Below are 19,264 nucleotides of genomic sequence, written 5' to 3'. Positions count from 1 at the left end.
ATCTCTGTGCCAGTACATATGGATTTAGCTTGGCTTTTCAGCTGTTCCATTAGCATTCCATTGTATGGATAGGTTATAATTTATTTAGCCATTCTTCTATTGATGGACATTTTGGCTGTGTCCATGGCAAAGCAAACAGACTCACAGGTAACTACATGGTTTCCCTAGTGTCATAGGATCAGTAAGTGATGGAGACCAATCCTTTAGCATCTGAGCAGACTCTATGTAGCACTGCCTAATAGAACTTTCTATGATGATCCAAATGTTGTCTCTCTATATGTCGATAGAGAGGTCTGCGTATAGATATCTGTGTCTATATTTGATGATGCATATGTCCAGTATGTGTAGTAGCCACTAGCCACAAGTGACTATGGAGCATTTGAAATGCGGCTAGTTTGAAACAAGCATTTGTAATATGGCTAGTATGAATTTAATTTAAATGGGCACTTGTGGCTCAAAACTTCATATTAGACAGAGCAGGATTAGCTTTATGTAAATATGTAACTTTAGTGTCATATTTATATCCAGAGAATACCAGTAACCTGAAAGATGGGATCGTGATTGTGTCTTCCTATTCCTGTCCCCTGTACCTAGCATTGCCTGGAAAACTGCTCAATAAATGTTTATTGGATCAAAGTCACCGAGAAGTGTAGAAAGTTTAGACTTTAGTGAGGATGTATGTCTGTTTCCATATCACTCTGATCTTCTATTCCTTATCTGAATATGTTTCCATTAGGGCTTTTTAGCTTTACCTGCTTAATCTTTATCCCATAATAATTATGCAGTATCATGCTGTTAATTGGCATTTGGGAAGACCTATTCTCTGCTGATATGTTCCTCTTATCTTATTTGTCAATAAGAATAGAGAGGATCTAAAATATAAAATTCACTTGAATTTACATTTAAATTAAAACAAAGGCAAGAAGATATTGGAGCGGGGCACTAATTAATGTTGACATAGAAATTGGAATATCCTTTTGCATTTTTGTTAATCCACACCACAGATACTTATCTAGTTTTTTCATTGCTTTTCCATAAAACCATAGCCTTTATTTGTTAAACAGGGAGAAAAATTAGCTGTTTTTCTCTACCACCAAATTTTTTGTTATAATTAACTTATATGGCCCTCCAGAATTATTGAAATGTGTCTTTAACACATGCTAGGGATTTCAGAGAAGGGATGGGAATTTATTTGATTGAGACTGTGGTTACTTGGGTCCTAAAGCAAACGACTCTTTAGCTGGTAAGCATTCGTCTCTTTGAATCTTTTTGTTCGTTTGTTTTAAACTGAAAAATAATTTATTATACATATCTGTGGGGCACAGCATTGAATATCCATACCTGTGTGCAATATGTGATGCTCAAATCAGGATAATTGGTATATTCAGCATTACACAAGGTAATCATTTTTTGTGAATCTTCGGCTGGCATATACAAGGCTGTTTTGTGGTGGGAACTATATTCTACACATTTATCAAAATGCAGCTCTGTAGAGAGAATGGTTTTATGATAAAATGAGATAAATGTGTAGTACAAGGAAGCTTAATTTATTTCATCAAAAGAATGCTTTCTAAACATTGAGTTTAAAAGAGATTAATAAGCCAAAAGTTTAGCTATAGAAGGCAGTTGCTTTTTAAAGCTATTTTTGTATCTTTAGATGATGCCTCAATTTCTTCTACTTTTCTGAGATGTCAGAATTCATTTAGTTAAGGAGAAGAGTTACTGTTTGGACTGCAGACCACTTTCATGGCTTTATGGACTATGTGATGAGACATGGGGTCTCTCTTTACGATGTGTTTTCATTTTTTTTTTTTTTAAATTAGGTATGTTCTCCTTGTCACTTAAAAGATGAAGCAGTTTTCTGAGCTTTTCTCAGTGACATTTGGGTGAATAACAGAGAGGATTACTTTACAAAAACACTGGGAGTTGGAAAGTGATGTACATTGCATATGTTGGTCCATTCATCAAGTTTTAACTTATCACCTTTGTGCCTGTCCTGTCCAGGGTGTCAGGGGATAGAGCGATAAGACTCAGGTCCTGCTTTCAAGGAGCCCATAGTTTACTAGGAGAAAGAGAAATTGTCATAAGTGAAGGACTCCATGAGGGAACAGAGAAGGGGTCAAGGATGGTGCCCCATGAGAAGCATGTGTAGGGGATTGTGAGAGTGGAGGGAATTAGGGAACGAAGCAGCACAAAGCACATGGGATTGAACGGGGTGATCTTAAGAACTAGAAGTAGCTTGGTTGGCTTGGAAGTGATAGAAGACAAAACGGGAGAGATAAACAGAGCCCTCGATGTTAGAGGCTACTACAGGTTGGATATGATTGGCCCTCCAAAATTCACATTGAAATTTGATCCCCAACATGGCAATGTTGGGAGGTGGGGCCCAGTGAAAGGTATTTGGGTCATGGGGATCAATGCCCTCCCTGGGGGTGGGGGAGTGAGTTCTCACTCTATTAGTTTCCACGACAGTTGGTTGCTAAAAGAGCCTGGTACCTCCCTGCCTCACCTCTCTCTTGCTCCCTCTCTCCCCATGATCTCCTCATACCCGCAGGCTGCCTGCTGCTTCCCACCATGAGTAGAAGCAGCCCGAGGCCCAGGCCAGTTGCAGCAGTCCCAGAATCTTAAGCCAAGTAAACCTTTGTTTTGTATAAATTACCCAGTCTCAGGTATTCTGTTATAGCAACACAAAAATGGACTAAGAGGCCTTAGAATAAATCAAATTTATTTAGGATTTAATTTCTGCCTTCTGGGAATTGCATTTTAGGAGAGTGGATGGAGCAGAGTGTAGCAATGAGAAAAGGTATGAAATGCTGGGGACAAAGTTCACATAAGGGATTTCTGAGAAGAGAAAATGTGGCCCCTCAATTTGACAGGTCGCCTCATCAGCATAGGTTTCATGGTGAGCCCAGGATTAGGCAGGATTTATGTGTGTCTGAGAGAGACGGAGAGAGCACATGCGTGAGTAGGTAAGCACAGACTTTGTTTTTATTTTTTATATCTTGAAACATAATCGATTGTACATATCTGTGGGGTACAGAGTTGGATTTCAATACCTGTGTGCCACATGTGATGCTGAAATCAGGATAATTAGTATATTCATCATTACACAATGTAATCATTTTTGAGCACAAACTTTAGGCTTGTGGGAATTGCCCTTGGTAGAGGCAGGAAAGAAGACATGGAATAGAGGTGGCAGTGTATTTTCCATGGATTAGGATTATTTTCACAGGTCAAAACTTAGAGCATCTCTGGTGAACTAGCACAACCTCTCATTTTGAGCCGAGGACATCTATAAATCATAGATCATTGTTTCTCAACCAGGGGCAATTTCCCCCCACCCCGGGACATTTGTCATTGTCTGGAGACTCTTGGGAGAGAATGCTACTGGTGTCTCAAGTATAGAGGCCAGAAATGCTGCTAAACATCTTACATTCCACAGGACAGACTCCCACAATAAAGAATTAATTGATCCCAAATGTCAATAGTGCCGAGATTGAGAAACCCTGATTTAGAGGTCCCCGATATACGTGGATGTGCTTGTGTGATACTTAAATCACAAAAGATCAGTCTATACATACTCATGCACTGACTCACTCAGTACTCTGTGTACTTTGCGGAAATTACAATACTGTGTTATTTACAAAACGTGTGAGCAAGTAAGATTCCTTTAAAGAAATCATTAGTGCTGTAACTACTGCTCTATGTATGTTAGCTGGGTCAGTTTGGTATGGCTTCTTTTTGTGAAATAATGAGAAATATAAAAGTTATTAAGTGGCTTAATTTTTAAAGAACAGGATGAGCATTTTGAAATAAAAGTGGTAGAGCAAAATAACTAAAAATACCATTCATTACAATCTCAGAACATATTCTAGAAGATATACATTCTAGGAAGACTTTTTAAAATTGTTCTGTTCAAAGTTGCAGTGTAAAAATGCACTTTACTTCAGAAAAGCCTTAACTCCTTGTAAATACAACTAGAATAAGTCAACAAACGAGAGACTAACTCTTAAAAAGTGAGCCTGTTTTTGTTAGTCTGATTTTAAGGTGGGCTTATCTAATAGCTATACAGATACACCATCGTGTTTTATTTAACCAAGAGAAAATAAAACTCAGTTTTATACAACAGCAAGGAAAATGCAGCAGAATCGAAACAGCTAAGTAGTCACATTAAATTTTTACCTAGAAAACATAGAATGTACTAGTTGCTACCACAAAATCAGGAAGGGGTTCACTGCCTTTTTATTTTTTCTTCCTTTCTGTGTAAAGCTGGAAATTTATTATAGGTTGGCAGCTTGAAGATAGGGATATTATGTGTTTTCATAACTCAGGAAGGCATGGGACTTTTTAAAGAATTACATTTTAAAAATAGAAGTGACAAGACACTTTCTCATATAAAGTATATTATGATTTTTATAACAGGAAAAAAATATACGCCTCCTACAAACTTATTTTCCTGTGGAGATAAGGCTCAGTAAAGTGGGCAGATGTTCTCAACAGTTATTTTAATAGAATCCTACTTCTGGGTCCTTTGTCTCAGCTCTAGCCGGGCTCAGGATGCACTCAAAGCTTGAACTTCCAGGCTGTTTAATCATCTGTCTTACTGTCAGGTCAAACCCTCAGCTGGTTCTCACCTTAGCTGTGAGTTCCTCAGTCAATCCTTAACTCATAAAGAAACTAAAAAGTTCATTTTGGTTACTGTAGTGGTTCTTCTTATGTCTCTGTTTTCTGAAAGAACATTTGTAATTATTAAGTATTTCACAGAAAAACTCCATCACGAATAAAGTGTGTACTGATGGGAGCACCTTACAAAATGTATTCTTTTGTAAGATAAGAAAATTATTATTTTTTACAAACAGAACTATTTTAAATTCCAGCGTAGCTTGTTATTTTTAAGAAGTCTGTTGCAAATCTATCTTTAGCTGAAAAAATCACTCTATATTTTTCAATTAAATGGAGGAAAACTGATAAATCGTTTCATAAGAGCTTGATCTTGATCTTATATGCTTCCTTCTTTTACTTATTTATTTTTATTTAAATCCTTAAAGAAAATAGTAGACAAATACCTCTTAATTTTTTTCTGTAAGAAAGAAGAAAGTTAAGAAGTGGCCTATTTTTCTGTGATATACACTTGATTCCATCATTTTGGTTTTTTCCTCAAGGTCCTTTTCTAGGTTTTGGCATCAGAAGTATCTTGTGTCCCTGTGGGTCCAGTACGTAAGTGCTGGCATTTCTTTGCTGTGAAGCTGAGATAATCTGATTCATTGTTTCTCTGCAGGGGATTTATTCCCCCGTTTCTCAGTTCACTCACACCTCAATCCGTCTTCTCTTTTGGAGTTCTTTCTTTCCCAAATTCTTCTGTCATCCCCTGCCAAGCTCTTTTTCTAGGCACTACCTGACTGCTCTACCTTGCTCAGACACCTTCTGTGGCTCTCTGCTGTCTCGAGAACCAACTCTAGTGTTGTCCTCGAAAGCTCCTAACAGTTCCTTCCCAAACATCCTCCTCAGCTGTGCATCCAGTGCTTTCCTGACAATCTCTCGCTTCAGCTGCTTGGGTCTACTGGCTTACAGGTGGACCATTCACTGTCTCTTCTGCCTTCACTTGGCCAGACTGCTAGCTACCTGTTAAGACTTCTTTTGAGTCTTGCATGTAGTTCAGATACCTCTCCAGCGTACTTGGGTTCCCCATTGCCAAAAGAAAGTAAGTTTGTCTAAGGACCAGTTTTAAAGATAAAAAAGTATTTTAAATTCAGTTCCAACTCTGTATAAATATAACTAAGCTCTGTCAGCAGTTACATAACTTTTCTAGTCCTGTAGATTGTGTTTAAATTGAGGTTTGGGAACCATCTCTTATTTATCTTTACATCCACTTGGGACCAACCCAAGGTATTCAGAAAATAATGAATGATGTAAGACTCTACACAGCACTTACTAAACTAAAATATTATTGTGAATTGTGGTATAGTAGAAAGACTGCTGGATAGAGTGGAAGAAATTCTAGATTCTGGTACCTCCCTCCTCACTTTACAGAAAGCTCTGGTTTTTATTTCTGGTACCATCTGCCTCCATTTCCTGCTTCATCAGTGTTATTGGGACAATCAGAAGAGGAACAGTAAGTAAAAGTGCTTTGAAAGTGACGACACAGCTCCATGCAGTTATAAGGTGAGATTGTTTAAAAAAAACAAAACAAAAAACCAAAAACCAAAACCTGAATGCTAGTTTGATTACTTTCAAACTATGTGACTTTGCTTTTGAGTCACTTAATACTTTTGGACCTCAGTTTTTTTATTTCTGTGAAATGCAGGAAAATAATTTTTAATGTCAGGGTTGCAGTGAGACTTAAATTAGAAAATGCAGGGGAGAAAATTATCAGGGTGTCCGGCCCTCAATAAAAAGTAGCTCTTAGGATTTGTAAAGCCTTGCTGGAACTTGAGTTTCAGATATCACAGACAGTTTCAGTCAAACCCACTGGGAGTGTCTTTATGGTTTTCTTTATATAAGGTCATGTTATCTGCAAACAGAGGCCATTTAACTTCTTCATTTCCAATTTGGATGCCTTTACTTCTTTCTCTTGCCAGAAATTTCAGTACTATTTTGAATAGAATTGGCAAGAGTGGGCGTCCTTGTTGAGAGTTTTTATCATGAAAAGATGCTGAATTTTATCAAATGCTTTTTCTACATCTATTGACATGATTTTATCCTTTAATCTGTTAATGTAGTGTGTCACATTTATTGATTTGTGTGTGTCGAACCATCCTTGCATCCCAGCAAAAAATCCCACTTGATTATAGTGCATAACCCTTTTATCGTGCTGTTGAAATTGGTTTGCTAGTATTTCGTTAAGAATTTTTACACTTATGGTTATCAGGGATATTGGCCTGTAATTTTCTTTTCTTGCAGCATCTTTATCTGGCATTGGTATGAAGCTAATGCTGGCCTCATAGAATGAGTTAAGAAGTGTTCTCCCTCTTCAATTTTTTGGAAGAGTTTGGGAAGGATTGGCATTCATTCTTTTTGAATTCTTGACATTAGTAAACAAGTTCATAAAACTGCAGGCTACAAAGTGAACATTCAATAATGAGTTGTGAAAAAAAATAAGTTGTGTTTCTATACACTGACAAAGAATTAGCCACACACACAAAAAATCGCATTTACAATAGCATGAAAAATAATAAAATGCTTAGCAATAAATTTAACCAAGGAGGTGAAAGATCTCTATACTGAAAACTGTAACACATGGATGAATGAAATTATAGAAGATAAAAAATATCCATACTCTCCAAAGTAATCTAAAGATTCAGTGCAATCTGTATCAAAATTCCAATGCCATTTTTCATAGAAATGGGGAAAACAACCCTAAAATTTGTATGGAACCGCAAAATACTGCAAATGGCTAAAGCAATTTTGAGAAAGAACAAAGCTGGAGGCATCATACTCCGTGATCTCAAACTATATCACAAAACTATAGTAATCAAAACAGTATGGTTCTGGCCTAAAGATAGACACATAAACCAATGGAACAGAATAGAGAGCCCAGAAATAAACCCCACACATATGTGGTCAATTAATCTTTGACAAAGACACCAGGAAGTGTCTTTGCTATTGACAACAGAGCACATCAAATATAACAACATTACAATATCAGTGTCCATCACTGTAAATGCAGCCAAAGTGATAACCATAATAACAGCTAACATTTTCTGAGAACATCGTGACTGCCCCGAAGTCGGTAAAGACTTCCATGTCAACTAGCTCTATTCTCCTGACATCATGGAGTAAGAATCTGTTTTTATCCCTGTTATTCAAATGAAGAAACTGAGGCTAAGAGAAGTTAGATAACTAGTCCAAGGTCATTCAAAAATCTAGGACATAGCACAGACAGATTCAAACCCAAAGCGAGCCCACCACAAAGCCTGAGATCTCACTAGCGGTATTACAATCAGGTAGCCAATTGCAAAAAAATATTTCATTTTGTAGAGTACTTGGCTGACTGGATTCTTTATTAAATGTGCTTATGGTGAAATAACTTTTATTAACAACCTTTGAAGTTAGTGTAGTAATCTATATTGAGCTTTATTTTATCTATATTTGGAGGAAGAAACCATCTCAGAAATATTTTTTGGTCTTTGTTTTTCAGCTTCCATCGTGATTCAGAAATGGTGGTGTCACATGAATCCTTGTTTGGAAGGAGAGGATTGTAAAGTGCTGCCAGATTACTCAGGTTGGTCCTGTAGCAGTGGCAATAAAGTCAAAACTACAAAGGCAAGTATAGACAAAACACAACTATAATTTACCATTTCAGTACATTGTTAACTATGGGTGTTCCTCCTTGATTTTCATCCTGCTATTGAGAGAGCATTACTTTATGCTGATAAACTTGCTTGGGCATTGCCAGTCTGTGGTGTTGGCCTTTTTGAAAAGGCCGATTCCCAGCATCACCCTTTGTGCCAGATTTTATAGAGCAGTGATTTGGTGGGTGAACTTGTTATTTTAAGCAGGGGCACTAAATTCATTTCAGCTCCTTCATGAGCCTAATTTAAAGTAGAAGTTTCAGAGTTGACAGGCCAGTGTATCAAAATACCATGGCAAGAATTCACATACTTATTTTACTTAAGTAGAAACACCTGCTGCCTTAAAGGAGATTGAGTAGTTGAAGACTCGTATTCAAGTCTAATACATCAACCATTTCCTCCCCAACTGGCCATCTTTCCGGTTCTCCCTGTCTCTGATGGGCTCCGTTGTCTGCCCAATTCTTCAGCTAAAAGTCTAACTTCTTCCTTATCTCCCCATGTCTGGTCAATTACTTTGTCTTTGGGATTTTTACTACCTGGTCTCTCCATGACTCCGTGTTGCTACACTGACAGCCCCCATCCAATCTGCCATCTCATCTGGACTACTACCTTGCTGCCTTCCAGTCTAGTGTCCATGTGATGACTACAGTAATCTTTATGAAATGCAAATCTTCTAAGCTAGTCCACCCCAAAATGTTCCAAAGCCTTCCCCTGGCTCCTTGGTCCACTCGCCTCTGCCTGTCTGGTCCTTAATAAATAACCTGGCAGGCCATCTCACTTTCCTTCTTTCTGCTCCTAACATCCTGGCCTTCTGTTAGTCCCTCTTACCATGGTGCCTTTGCAGTGGCTGTTCCCTTCCCTCCCTTCTTTTCTAGTTAACCATTATTTCTTCAGGGAATCTTTCCCTGATTGGATTCATGTCCCCTGTATCTCTGAGCATTTAGTATGGTAACATTTTATGTGGGTTGCTATACTTATTTGCTTACTACCTAGAGATTCTGTCTAGTGGGAAAGCGGTGAAGTGAGGCCCTGAGTCTGTTTTTGCTTACCCTGGTAGTCTCAGAGCCAGCTGAATGCCTTAGTACCTATCTGTTGAATGGAAATTGATACGACCAAGGTCATTCTGAGATTATTAGAGTTGGACATAGTGGAATGTAATGATTCTTTGGTTCTGGTTGTTGTCAAGCTTTGACCCTTTAGGAAATATATAGAGAAAATGACTTCTTGCCTTTTTAACATTTTCCCCTTCAGGGGAATATTTTGAATTACTAAACACTTTGAGTTATTATTCATCTTCAACCACTAAAGTCAGGATCTTGCCAGTTCTCCTAAGCATGTACATGAGCTATTACAATAAATAAAATTTTATAAAATATATATTTAAATATAGTGCTATTAATATAATAAAGGTACTAAATCTAAAACAAAATATCATAAAATAAGATTTTATGTTATAAATTAAATGAAAACTTTAGCTGATATTCTCATACCTCAAATCATCAATAGAATAGTAAGCCAGTTAATTATTTTATTTTGTCTAGTTGAAATCATGTCAAAATCAAGATCATTTTCAATATTAATTGTGATTATCAACTTACTTGTCCTTATTAGTGATATTGAGATGACTAGGATAATAACCCGATATATGCTTTTTATACCCAGGACAGTGGAAGTCTATGGAGTTATTTGTTGGTGGAGCAAGGATATTAACACACCCATCATTCCTTTCAGCTTTTAAGCCACTCCCAATAAACATCCAACTATGTAAACCCAGTGTGCTTGCTAGGCAAACCTTGCCTTAAGATAAATACACTTTCCTTCCCCCAGCCCCTGTTAGCCATTTTTCCCTAAGTCCTTCCTAAATAAAAATCTTAGACTTGCTAATGAGTTAGGGTCTTATATCCATCAGCGATAAAAATCTTCTTTCACTGTATTTCTGGTAGACTAAGGAATAACATTTTAGAAGATTATGTTTGTGTTGATTTTTACATTTAAATATAATAGAAGACCATGAGCAGAAGCGAACTGTATTCCAGAGAAGAATGTATCTAAGTAGTTCTCTTGGTAGAGCAGCTTGCTCTCTCTCTATTTATGTGCAGTTAGAGAGGGTATTTGCAGGAAGCAAACCTTTAGGGGCATTTTGGCTCTGTGTGCTGGGAATATAAGTTTGCTCTAGCTAAATCCTCAACGGTAGTGACATTTCATTTAGCACTTTGAAAAGTTGTAGAAACATAATACAGTTCCTTAAGCCATCATGATGCTTGGGCTGCTTTTTTTTTTTTTAGTGATATCCCACTTGAGAATAATCTTAAAGTCATAAAACTTTGTTTCCTTTATTAATCCAAGTCAATGTGACTTGAACTGTATAAAACATTTTATGTCTTTTATGGATCTTATGCACATAGAGTAAATTCATTTTTGGAGCTATGACTGGCTTCCATGGCCAGGTCGGTGCCCCTAGAAGCTATATCTTTTTCTTAAAATCATTGCTGACCATATACCACAGGTGAGACAGCAGTCCTATAAGGGCAGAGCAATGTTCTCCCTAGAGGAGGTATTAACTATATAACAAAAGTTTCTATTTTCCTTAAACATTTCATGCACAGCAGCATCAAAACACAGAAAGGCTAAAAAAGTCAGATGGTCTGCAATAAGCCACCCATGTCAGAATTTTATTTTCCATTTAAATGCAAATATGAAAAGAGTTAGCAGACAACTTGAGATATTAAGAGACTTGATGAAGATATGAAAATAAGAAAAGGGACAATTCCCTAACCAGTCATCTTTCCCAGCCATAACAGACTGGCATTGAGTTTATTCTGCGTGTGTAGTTTTCAGGGTCTCCAGAGAGGTGCCGCTAACAATTCCTGTGGGAAATAGAACTCTCTCTGCTGTCCTGCCTCAATTTTCCTTTTCTTAATTTAATTCTGAGTTTTGCTACATTCTCTGGGTTGGATAGTTCTTTCCTATTTGGAATTGTCAAGTGTTAAGACTTCTAACAAGTATATAATGTCTCAGCGCCAAAGACAAGCATTTGCCAGGGCTTTTTTGTTGTTTGTGAGTAGAAGCAAATCACGTTGAATCTTGATACATTTTAGATTTTTTCATGTTCTTATTTTTAAGACCTCTACTAAGGTTGAAGAGCTATGTCTTTAGAACAGCATTTTTCAATCGGGAGCAGTTTAGCTCCCAAGTAGACATTTGGCAATGTCTGGGGACGTTTTTGGTTGTCATATGTGGGGACGGGGAATGTTACTGGCATCTTGTGGGTGGAGGCCAGAGATGCCGCCAAACCTCCTGCAAAGCACAGGACAGTTCACTGCAACAAGAATTATCCGGCCCCAGATGGCAATAGTGGCAAGGCTAAAAAACTGCTTTAGAGTATAGCATATTGTTTTCAGCAGCCCTTTGCAAACTTCCCACCTTTTCCTTTTACTTCATTTTGTCTTCAAGGTTTTTCTTAAGTATCTAAGTGTTTCTGCCATTTCCTATTTGAACACCCTTAGAGGTAGGAGTTAAGAACTGAAGCAGTGGTTTTCTTTTCAGTACCTCCCTCACCATCAGTGTCTAAGATGACCAAGTCCTGTCCAGTATCTTCCTCAAATGGTCTCTGTTGAATTCCTTTCCTCTGTCTCTTGGGCCACCACCATGGGTCATTATTAATGTCAGAGTAATTTATGGTATCATGGCAACAGAAAAATCACCATGGGAACTTGTTAAAAACACACTGGTTTGAGCCCTATACTGCGTATATTCTGGATACTAAGTCTGGGATGGGGGTTAGATATCACTAAGTGATTGTGATGAACAGGCAGAATGAAGGAACCACTCATCAAACTGAGCTTCAACTGTTCTTGCCATTAATCAGCTTATACCCTACTTTCTCTGCCATCAGGGTAAATTCCCTGCCCGGGTTCCTCACTGCTGAGAGACCATCAATGGACTCCCATTGGTAACTGATACAGAATACAGAGGATGATCGTCCTGAATGGGTCTTCACTGCCTCTCACCATGTAGGCCATATACTTCCCCACACCAGTGTCCTCTTCTTCCCCTTCTAAAATCCCACTTGACTTTTAAGGTCCAGCTGAATGACTCCTTCACCCTGAAGTCTTGTCATCCCTTATCCCTATAGTTAGGGATTGAAATGCCCAGGGTACCCTGATACACAGGAGTAGAGCTAATATTGGCATGTTAGTAAGCCTATATCCATCAAAATTAAAAAATGGCAATGAATCTTCCATATGCAATCAATGAAGTATAATTTTAAAGTAAAATAAATCTAAGAGTATCTTGTCCAAAAAGATCTTGGCCTGGGAAATGAGCTATCTTAAATAGAAGCTTTTGAAAATTACATCCTAGACGTAGATCCAGAAAGAGCTAACATGACAATAGCCACCATGTCTTGAGTGCTAGCTATGGGCCATGCAGTTCAATTCACATATCTCATTCACTCTTGACTGCACCTGAAGGGGGCAGGCACTATTATCTCCATTTTGCAGATGAAGAAACTAAGGCAAAGAGAGACAATTTACCCCATCTCGGAACTTGGCCAACTCCATCGTCCAGTTGCTCAAGCCAAAGGCCTTGGCGTTGTCCTTGATTCCTCCTTTTTCTACTTGTCACAAGTCCTGCTAGCTCTATTTTTCAGCCAAAGTGATCCCTTTCAGTTGACAGTATGGTCATACTTTTCTTATCTCATCTTTCTACCTCATTCAGAGAAAGGTCAAAAGTCCTTGCACTGGCCTGAGGCCCCCTTGTGGTTACTTCTTCCTCTGCCTGAAAAGTTCTTCCCCCAGATAGTCAGGCCTTCAACCTTCACCACCTTCAAGTGTCTCCTCTGACAATCCCACACAGAATAGTTGCCCTTGGTGCCCCTATTTCATTTCTCCATTATACTGCTTTACTTTTCTCCAAAGCACGTAGTGCATTCTGACGTATTTATTTACCTGTTTGTCCCACCTCTTCCTCTGGAATAGGAGTCAGTGAACTAGCTCATGGGCCATATCTAGCTCTTGGTGTGTTTTTGCATGGCCTGTGAACTAAGAATAGGTTTTGCATTTTTAAATGTAGAAAAAAAATCCAACGGAGAATAATATTTCATAACACATGAAAATTATATAATATTCAAACTTTAGTATCCATAAATAAAGTTTTGTTGGAACAAAACACCCATTGGTTTACCTATTGTCCATGGCTGCTCTTGTGAATAAAATAAAGGTATAGTTGTCACAGTGAATGTATGGCCTGCTAAGCTGAAAATGTCTACTGTGTTTACCTAAAAGCCTTGAAGCTGCCATTTCATCCATTATTGCTTCTAAGTGTACTTTTCACCTCGTTCAAATGTGAGCCCTAAAATGAGGCTCTCTTCAAGAAGCATTATAATGTGATCATTCCTATTCTTTTCCTGTAGTGAGGTAGGTGGGAGACTGTTCTGTATTTTTACAGAGTTTAAACTAAGGGACTCATGACATGGGGATATCAGTCATGTCAGCCTTAGGTCCTCTGACTGTGGCCCATGTGGTCTCAGCACCTGAGAGACCTTTGATTCTTATATCTTAAAACATGTAGCTGCCCACCTAGGAGTGTGGACACAGCCTACGTCCCTCTGGAACCAGTAACTGTCTAGATTTTATAAATTTTACAGAAAAGATTTTCCAGTTCCTGCCCTAGAATATAAGCCTCATGAGGACAAGGTTTTTGTTTTGTTTGCTGTAGTATACCTGGCACAAACAAAAGAGCAGTTTGATGAGTATATTAATTAAGACCGTATGTCAGTTAATAGGGAAGCTGAGGTTTGAATAAATACCTACTTGGGTATAAAGACCAGGCATTATGACCATGCTATCAAATAACATAATGTACCTTGAAAATATTTTCGTAGTTTGACATGTGAAAGTTGTTTACTTATTTAGCTGAGCTGGTATATTGACTAACCTGTTAAATTTATTACATGACCAGTCAGACCATAGAAACTGCTGTTCTGTTTTCTTAGATCATAAGTAATGAGCCTGGATGTTTAATAATGAAAAATACAACTACCACCTTCTTAGTGGATGTATGTTTCCAGTAAATGCAGCCGTTTTATAATAACCTATTTTTAAAAGTGAAAGTTAACTTCATTAAAAAAAAGTAACAAAGGCAACATTCTGATCTTGACATACACTGATATTAATTAGCATTCATTTGAAAAAATTTCAATGCCATTAACAAAGCATACTCAGCATGCTGAATTGATGGGCGATGAGTACACCTAATCAAATGGGATTTGTATAACCTCACCAATTACAAAGCTAGGGTGCATAATAGCCTGTTATGGAAGCCTTTGTGCATATTTTCTTTGCCACCAAAAAGCAATAAATGTAAAGAATTTGATTTGAACACATTTGATTTGGTGAGGTTGGTTACAGATAAAGCTACAAACTGATAAACTATACACAAATGACACAGATAAGGACTTATTGGTCCCAGAAGCTGGAAGGGTTATCTTTGGTGGGTACAGGGTGTTGAATACTCACTTATTTAATTTGTTTCAGGTAACACGGTAGCAAAGAAAGAGAGGTGTGCTTTGATCCTGGAGCGGCAAAAAGAGGCAGAGCTCTCTGCTGTGGATTACCTTCCTGGCCACTTTGCAGGAAATTGTACTGGATATCAGCAACTTCACATTTGTATATGTGTACTATGAGAGGTGGCATTCACCTAACTGTTCCAGCTCTCTCTGCTTCATGATTTTATTACGTTGAATCATAACCACAGGCTGCCACACAATTGATATCCTCTTATCTGGATTCCAAAGGAACATACCTCCAAGAAATCCTGGAGGAACAAATTGGAGATGTCAGAATGGATCACCGCTAAGAGAAAGTTTGGTCCTCAGTTTCTTTCTGCTCTTACAAAGGAATGTGGATATATGTTTCAAACGGTCCTCAATCTGTTCCTCTTTTAAACTTTTCCTTTAGCCGTTGTATTGAAGTAGTTTGGAAGGGTCTAAATAATGAGAGCTTTTGGCAAAACATGTTTGTGGATGTAGATTAATGAACTGTGTTTACTAGGGAAGAAAACTTATTTTATAAACCTGGGAGAATAGAAAGACTTATTGGGTGGGGTTATTATGTGTGCATTCGTATTTTTGCTTTTGATAATCTACAGTTTTTTGCATTTTGAGTTTCATTGTTAGGTTAGCAGAAATTAACTTCAGCACACCGTTCTGCTGGGTTTTAAGGAAATGTATCAATTTTAATATTTTATAACCAAAGCTCCATCATGACATAATCACAAAAGAAATAAAACTTGTTGAGATTTTTATGATGTAAGTCACTTAAGCATCAAGGGTGATTTCTTAGATCCAGTTTGTGCTAATTACATGAAAATATTTTGGACAGGAGTCATTATTAACTTAACTCTTTTCTTATTTGTTAGCCATCTTATTTCTTTAAATGTAGGTAAAATCTGAGTTATTTTTTTTTCTTGGTTTAATGATTTTGCAGCTGTGTCTTCACATATTCTCACGTGCTGTCATGCAGAATCACATATTCTCACATGCTGTCATGCAGAATCATATGGAACAGATGAAGAGCAGCTGACCCAGATTTTAAATGCATAATGTTATTAAAACACATACTACTGTAATAATATGGGATGGATTTTATATATTAAGAAATGTCAAATATACATTCTACACTAAGTTAGTTAATTATCCCTGTCTTTTCACAATTATGGGGGAAAAAAATCAATATTATAATGTTTATTGTAGAAACAATTATTTGATTTTATTCTTGTGGAAGGAATGAAAATAGATGATGTCAGTTTGCTAAGTTTTGTTTCAATTTGATTGACTGGATGCTCATCAGGTTTGTTACTATCATAATAAGTAAAAAATTCATTCTGATGGCATTTACGTTTTTGTGATTATTTTGTACCTTGAGACTTTGTGTTAATGTCCTAGGCTTGCAAATTTTAAATGTAAATGTGAAGAAAACCTCATTTTTTAAAAGACACTTTTTTAGTTCATAGAAATATGAACTCTGTGGTGAAGTTGACACATATATTTAGGTGGCTCCTTTGTTTCTTCTCCCAAACCTATGTAGCAGTAAGGAGAATTAAATCTTGCAAGGTTCAGTTAAGCTTAGGCACATTCATGATGTTTTATGAATATTCTGCTGCTTTTTTTTTTTTTTTTTTTTTTTTTTTTTTTTTTTTTTAGATTTTATGTAGGTATTTCATTTTTTTTTTTTTTCCTTTTTTTTTTTTTCATTTTATTTTATTTTATTTTTTTTAAATTTTATTTTGTCGATATACATTGTACCTGATTATTGCTCCCCATCACCAAAACCTCCCTCCCTTCTCCCTCCCCCCTCCCCCCCAACAATGTCCTTTCTGTTTGCTTGTTGTATCAACTTCAAATAATTGTGGTTGTTATATCTTCTTCCCCCCCCCCCGGTTTGTGTGTGTGTGTGTGTATGTGTGTGTGTGAATTTATATATTAATTTTTAGCTCCCTCCAATAAGTGAGAACATGTGGTATTTCTCTTTCTGTGACTGACTTGTTTCACTTAATATAATTCTCTCAAGGTCCATCCATGTTGTTGCAAATGGCAGTATTTCATTCGTTTTTATAGCTGAGTAGTATTCCATTGTGTAGATGTACCACATTTTCCGTATCCACTCATCTGATGATGGGCATTTGGGCTGGTTCCAACTCTTGGCTATTGTAAAGAGTGCTGCGATGAACATTGGGGAACAGGTATACCTTCGACTTGATGATTTCCATTCCTCTGGGTATATTCCCAACAGAGGGATGGCTGGGTCGTATGGTAGATCTATTTGCAATTGTTTAAGGAACCTCCATACCATTTTCCATAGAGGCTGCACCATTTTGCAGTCCCACCAACAATGTATGAGAGTTCCTTTTTCTCCACAGCCTCGCCAGCATTTATCGTTAATAGTCTTTTGGATTTTAGCCATCCTAACTGGGGTTAGATGGTATCTCAATGTGGTTTTGATTTGCATTTCCCGGATGCTGAGTGATGTTGAGCATTTTTTCATATGTCTGTTGGCCATTTGGATATCTTCCTTAGAGAAATGCCTACTTAGCTCTTTTGCCCATTTTTTAATTAGGTTGCTTGTTTTCTTCTTGTAAAGTTGTTTGAGTACCTTATATATTCTGGATATTAATCCTTTGTCAGATGTATATTTTGCAAATATTTTCTCCCACTCTGTTGGTTGTCTTTTAACTCTTTTAATTGTTTCTTTTGCTGTGCAGAAGCTTTTTAGTTTGATATAATCCCATTTGTTTATTTTTCCTTTGGTTGCCCGTGCTTTTGGGGTCGTATTCATGAAGTCTGTGCCCAGTCCTATTTCCTGAAGTGTTTCTCCTATGTTTTCTTTAAGAAGTTTTATTGTCTCAGGGTGTATATTTAAATCCTTAATCCATTTTGAGTTGATTTTAGTATACGGTGAGAGGTATGGATCTAGTTTCATTCTCCTGCATATGGATATCCAGTTATCCCAGCACCACTTGCTGAAGAGGCAGTCCCTTCCCCAGTGAATAGGCTTGGTGCCTTTGTCAAAGATCAGATGGAAGTAAGTGTGTGGGTTGATTTCTGGATTCTCTATTCTATTCCATTGGTCAGTGTGTCTGTTTTTATGCCAGTACCATACTGTTTTGGTTATTATAGCTTTGTAGTATAGATTAAAGTCAGGTAGTGTTATGCCTCCAGCTTTATTTTTTTTGCTGAGCATTGCTTTGGCTATTCGTGGTCTTTTATTGTTCCATATAAATGTCTGAATAGTTTTTTCCATTTCTGAGAAAAATGTCTTTGGAATTTTGATGGGGATTGCATTGAATTTGTATATCACTTTGGGTAGTATGGACATTTTCACTATGTTGATTCTTCCAATCCAAGAGCATGGAATATCTTTCCATCTTCTTGTATCCTCTCTAATTTCTCTCAGCAGTGGTTTGTAGTTCTCATTATAGAGATTTTTCACCTCCTTGGTTAACTCAATTCCTAAGTATTTTATTTTTTTGGTGGCTATTGTAAATGGGCAAGCTTTCTTGATTTCTCCTTCTGCATGTTCACTATTGGAGAAAAGAAATGCTACTGATTTTTGTGTGTTGATTTTGTATCCTGCTACTGTGCTGAAATCATTTATCAATTCCAACAGTTTTTTTGTAGAGGTTTTAGGCTGTTCGATATATAGGATCATGTCATCTGCAAACAGGGACAGTTTGACTTCCTCTTTTCCAATCTGGATGCCCTTTATTTCCTTCTCTTCTCTGATTGCTCTGGCTAGTACTTCCAACACTATGTTGAATAGGAGTGGTGAGAGTGGGCATCCTTGTCTAGTGCCTGTTCTTAAAGGAAAAGCTTTCAGCTTTTCCCCATTCAGGATGATATTGGCAGTGGGTTTGTCATATATGGCTTTAATTATGTTGAGATACTTTCCCTCTATACCTAACTTATAGAGGGTCTTTGTCATGAATGAGTGCTGAACTTTATCAAATGCTTTTTCAGCATCTATAGAGATGATCATATGGTCCTTGTGTTTGAGTTTATTAATATGGTGTATCACATTTATTGATTTGCGTATGTTGAACCAACCTTGCATCCCTGGGATGAATCCCACTTGATCGTGATGAATAATTTTTCGTATGTGTTGCTGTATTCTGTTTGCTAGTATTTTAGTGAGGATTTTTGCATCTATATTCATCAAGGATATCGGCCTGTAGTTTTCTTTTTTGGTTATATCTTTACCTGGTTTTGGTATCAGGATGATGTTTGCTTCATAGAATGAGTTTGGGAGATTTGCGTCCGTTTCAATCTTTTGGAATAGTTTGTAAAGAATCGGTGTCAATTCCTCTCTGAATGTTTGGTAAAATTCTGCTGTGAATCCATCTGGTCCTGGGCTTTTCTTTGTTGGGAGCCTTCTGATAACAGCTTCAATCTCCTTTATTGTTATTGGTCTGTTCAA

At 37.3% G+C, this 19,264-nt stretch overlaps 1 protein-coding gene across 1 annotated transcript in view; it reads left to right on the top strand.

The window, feature by feature from the left end:
• TAFA4 (TAFA chemokine like family member 4) overlaps positions 1-14,976 on the top strand; it is a 114,683-nt gene extending 99,707 nt beyond the window's left edge. The window contains exons 3-4 of the mRNA XM_063113411.1: positions 8,138-8,266; positions 14,828-14,976. Of these exons, the coding sequence (XP_062969481.1) occupies positions 8,138-8,266; positions 14,828-14,976 (278 nt within the window). The remainder of the gene's footprint in view (positions 1-8,137; positions 8,267-14,827) is intronic.
• Positions 14,977-19,264: the final 4,288 nt, after the last annotated feature.

Source organism: Cynocephalus volans, chromosome 11 (assembly GCF_027409185.1).
Source record: "Cynocephalus volans isolate mCynVol1 chromosome 11, mCynVol1.pri, whole genome shotgun sequence".
NCBI lineage: Eukaryota > Metazoa > Chordata > Mammalia > Dermoptera > Cynocephalidae > Cynocephalus > Cynocephalus volans.
The sequence above is the reverse complement of the archived record's forward strand: the minus strand, read 5'-3'. Positions and strand labels throughout refer to the sequence as shown.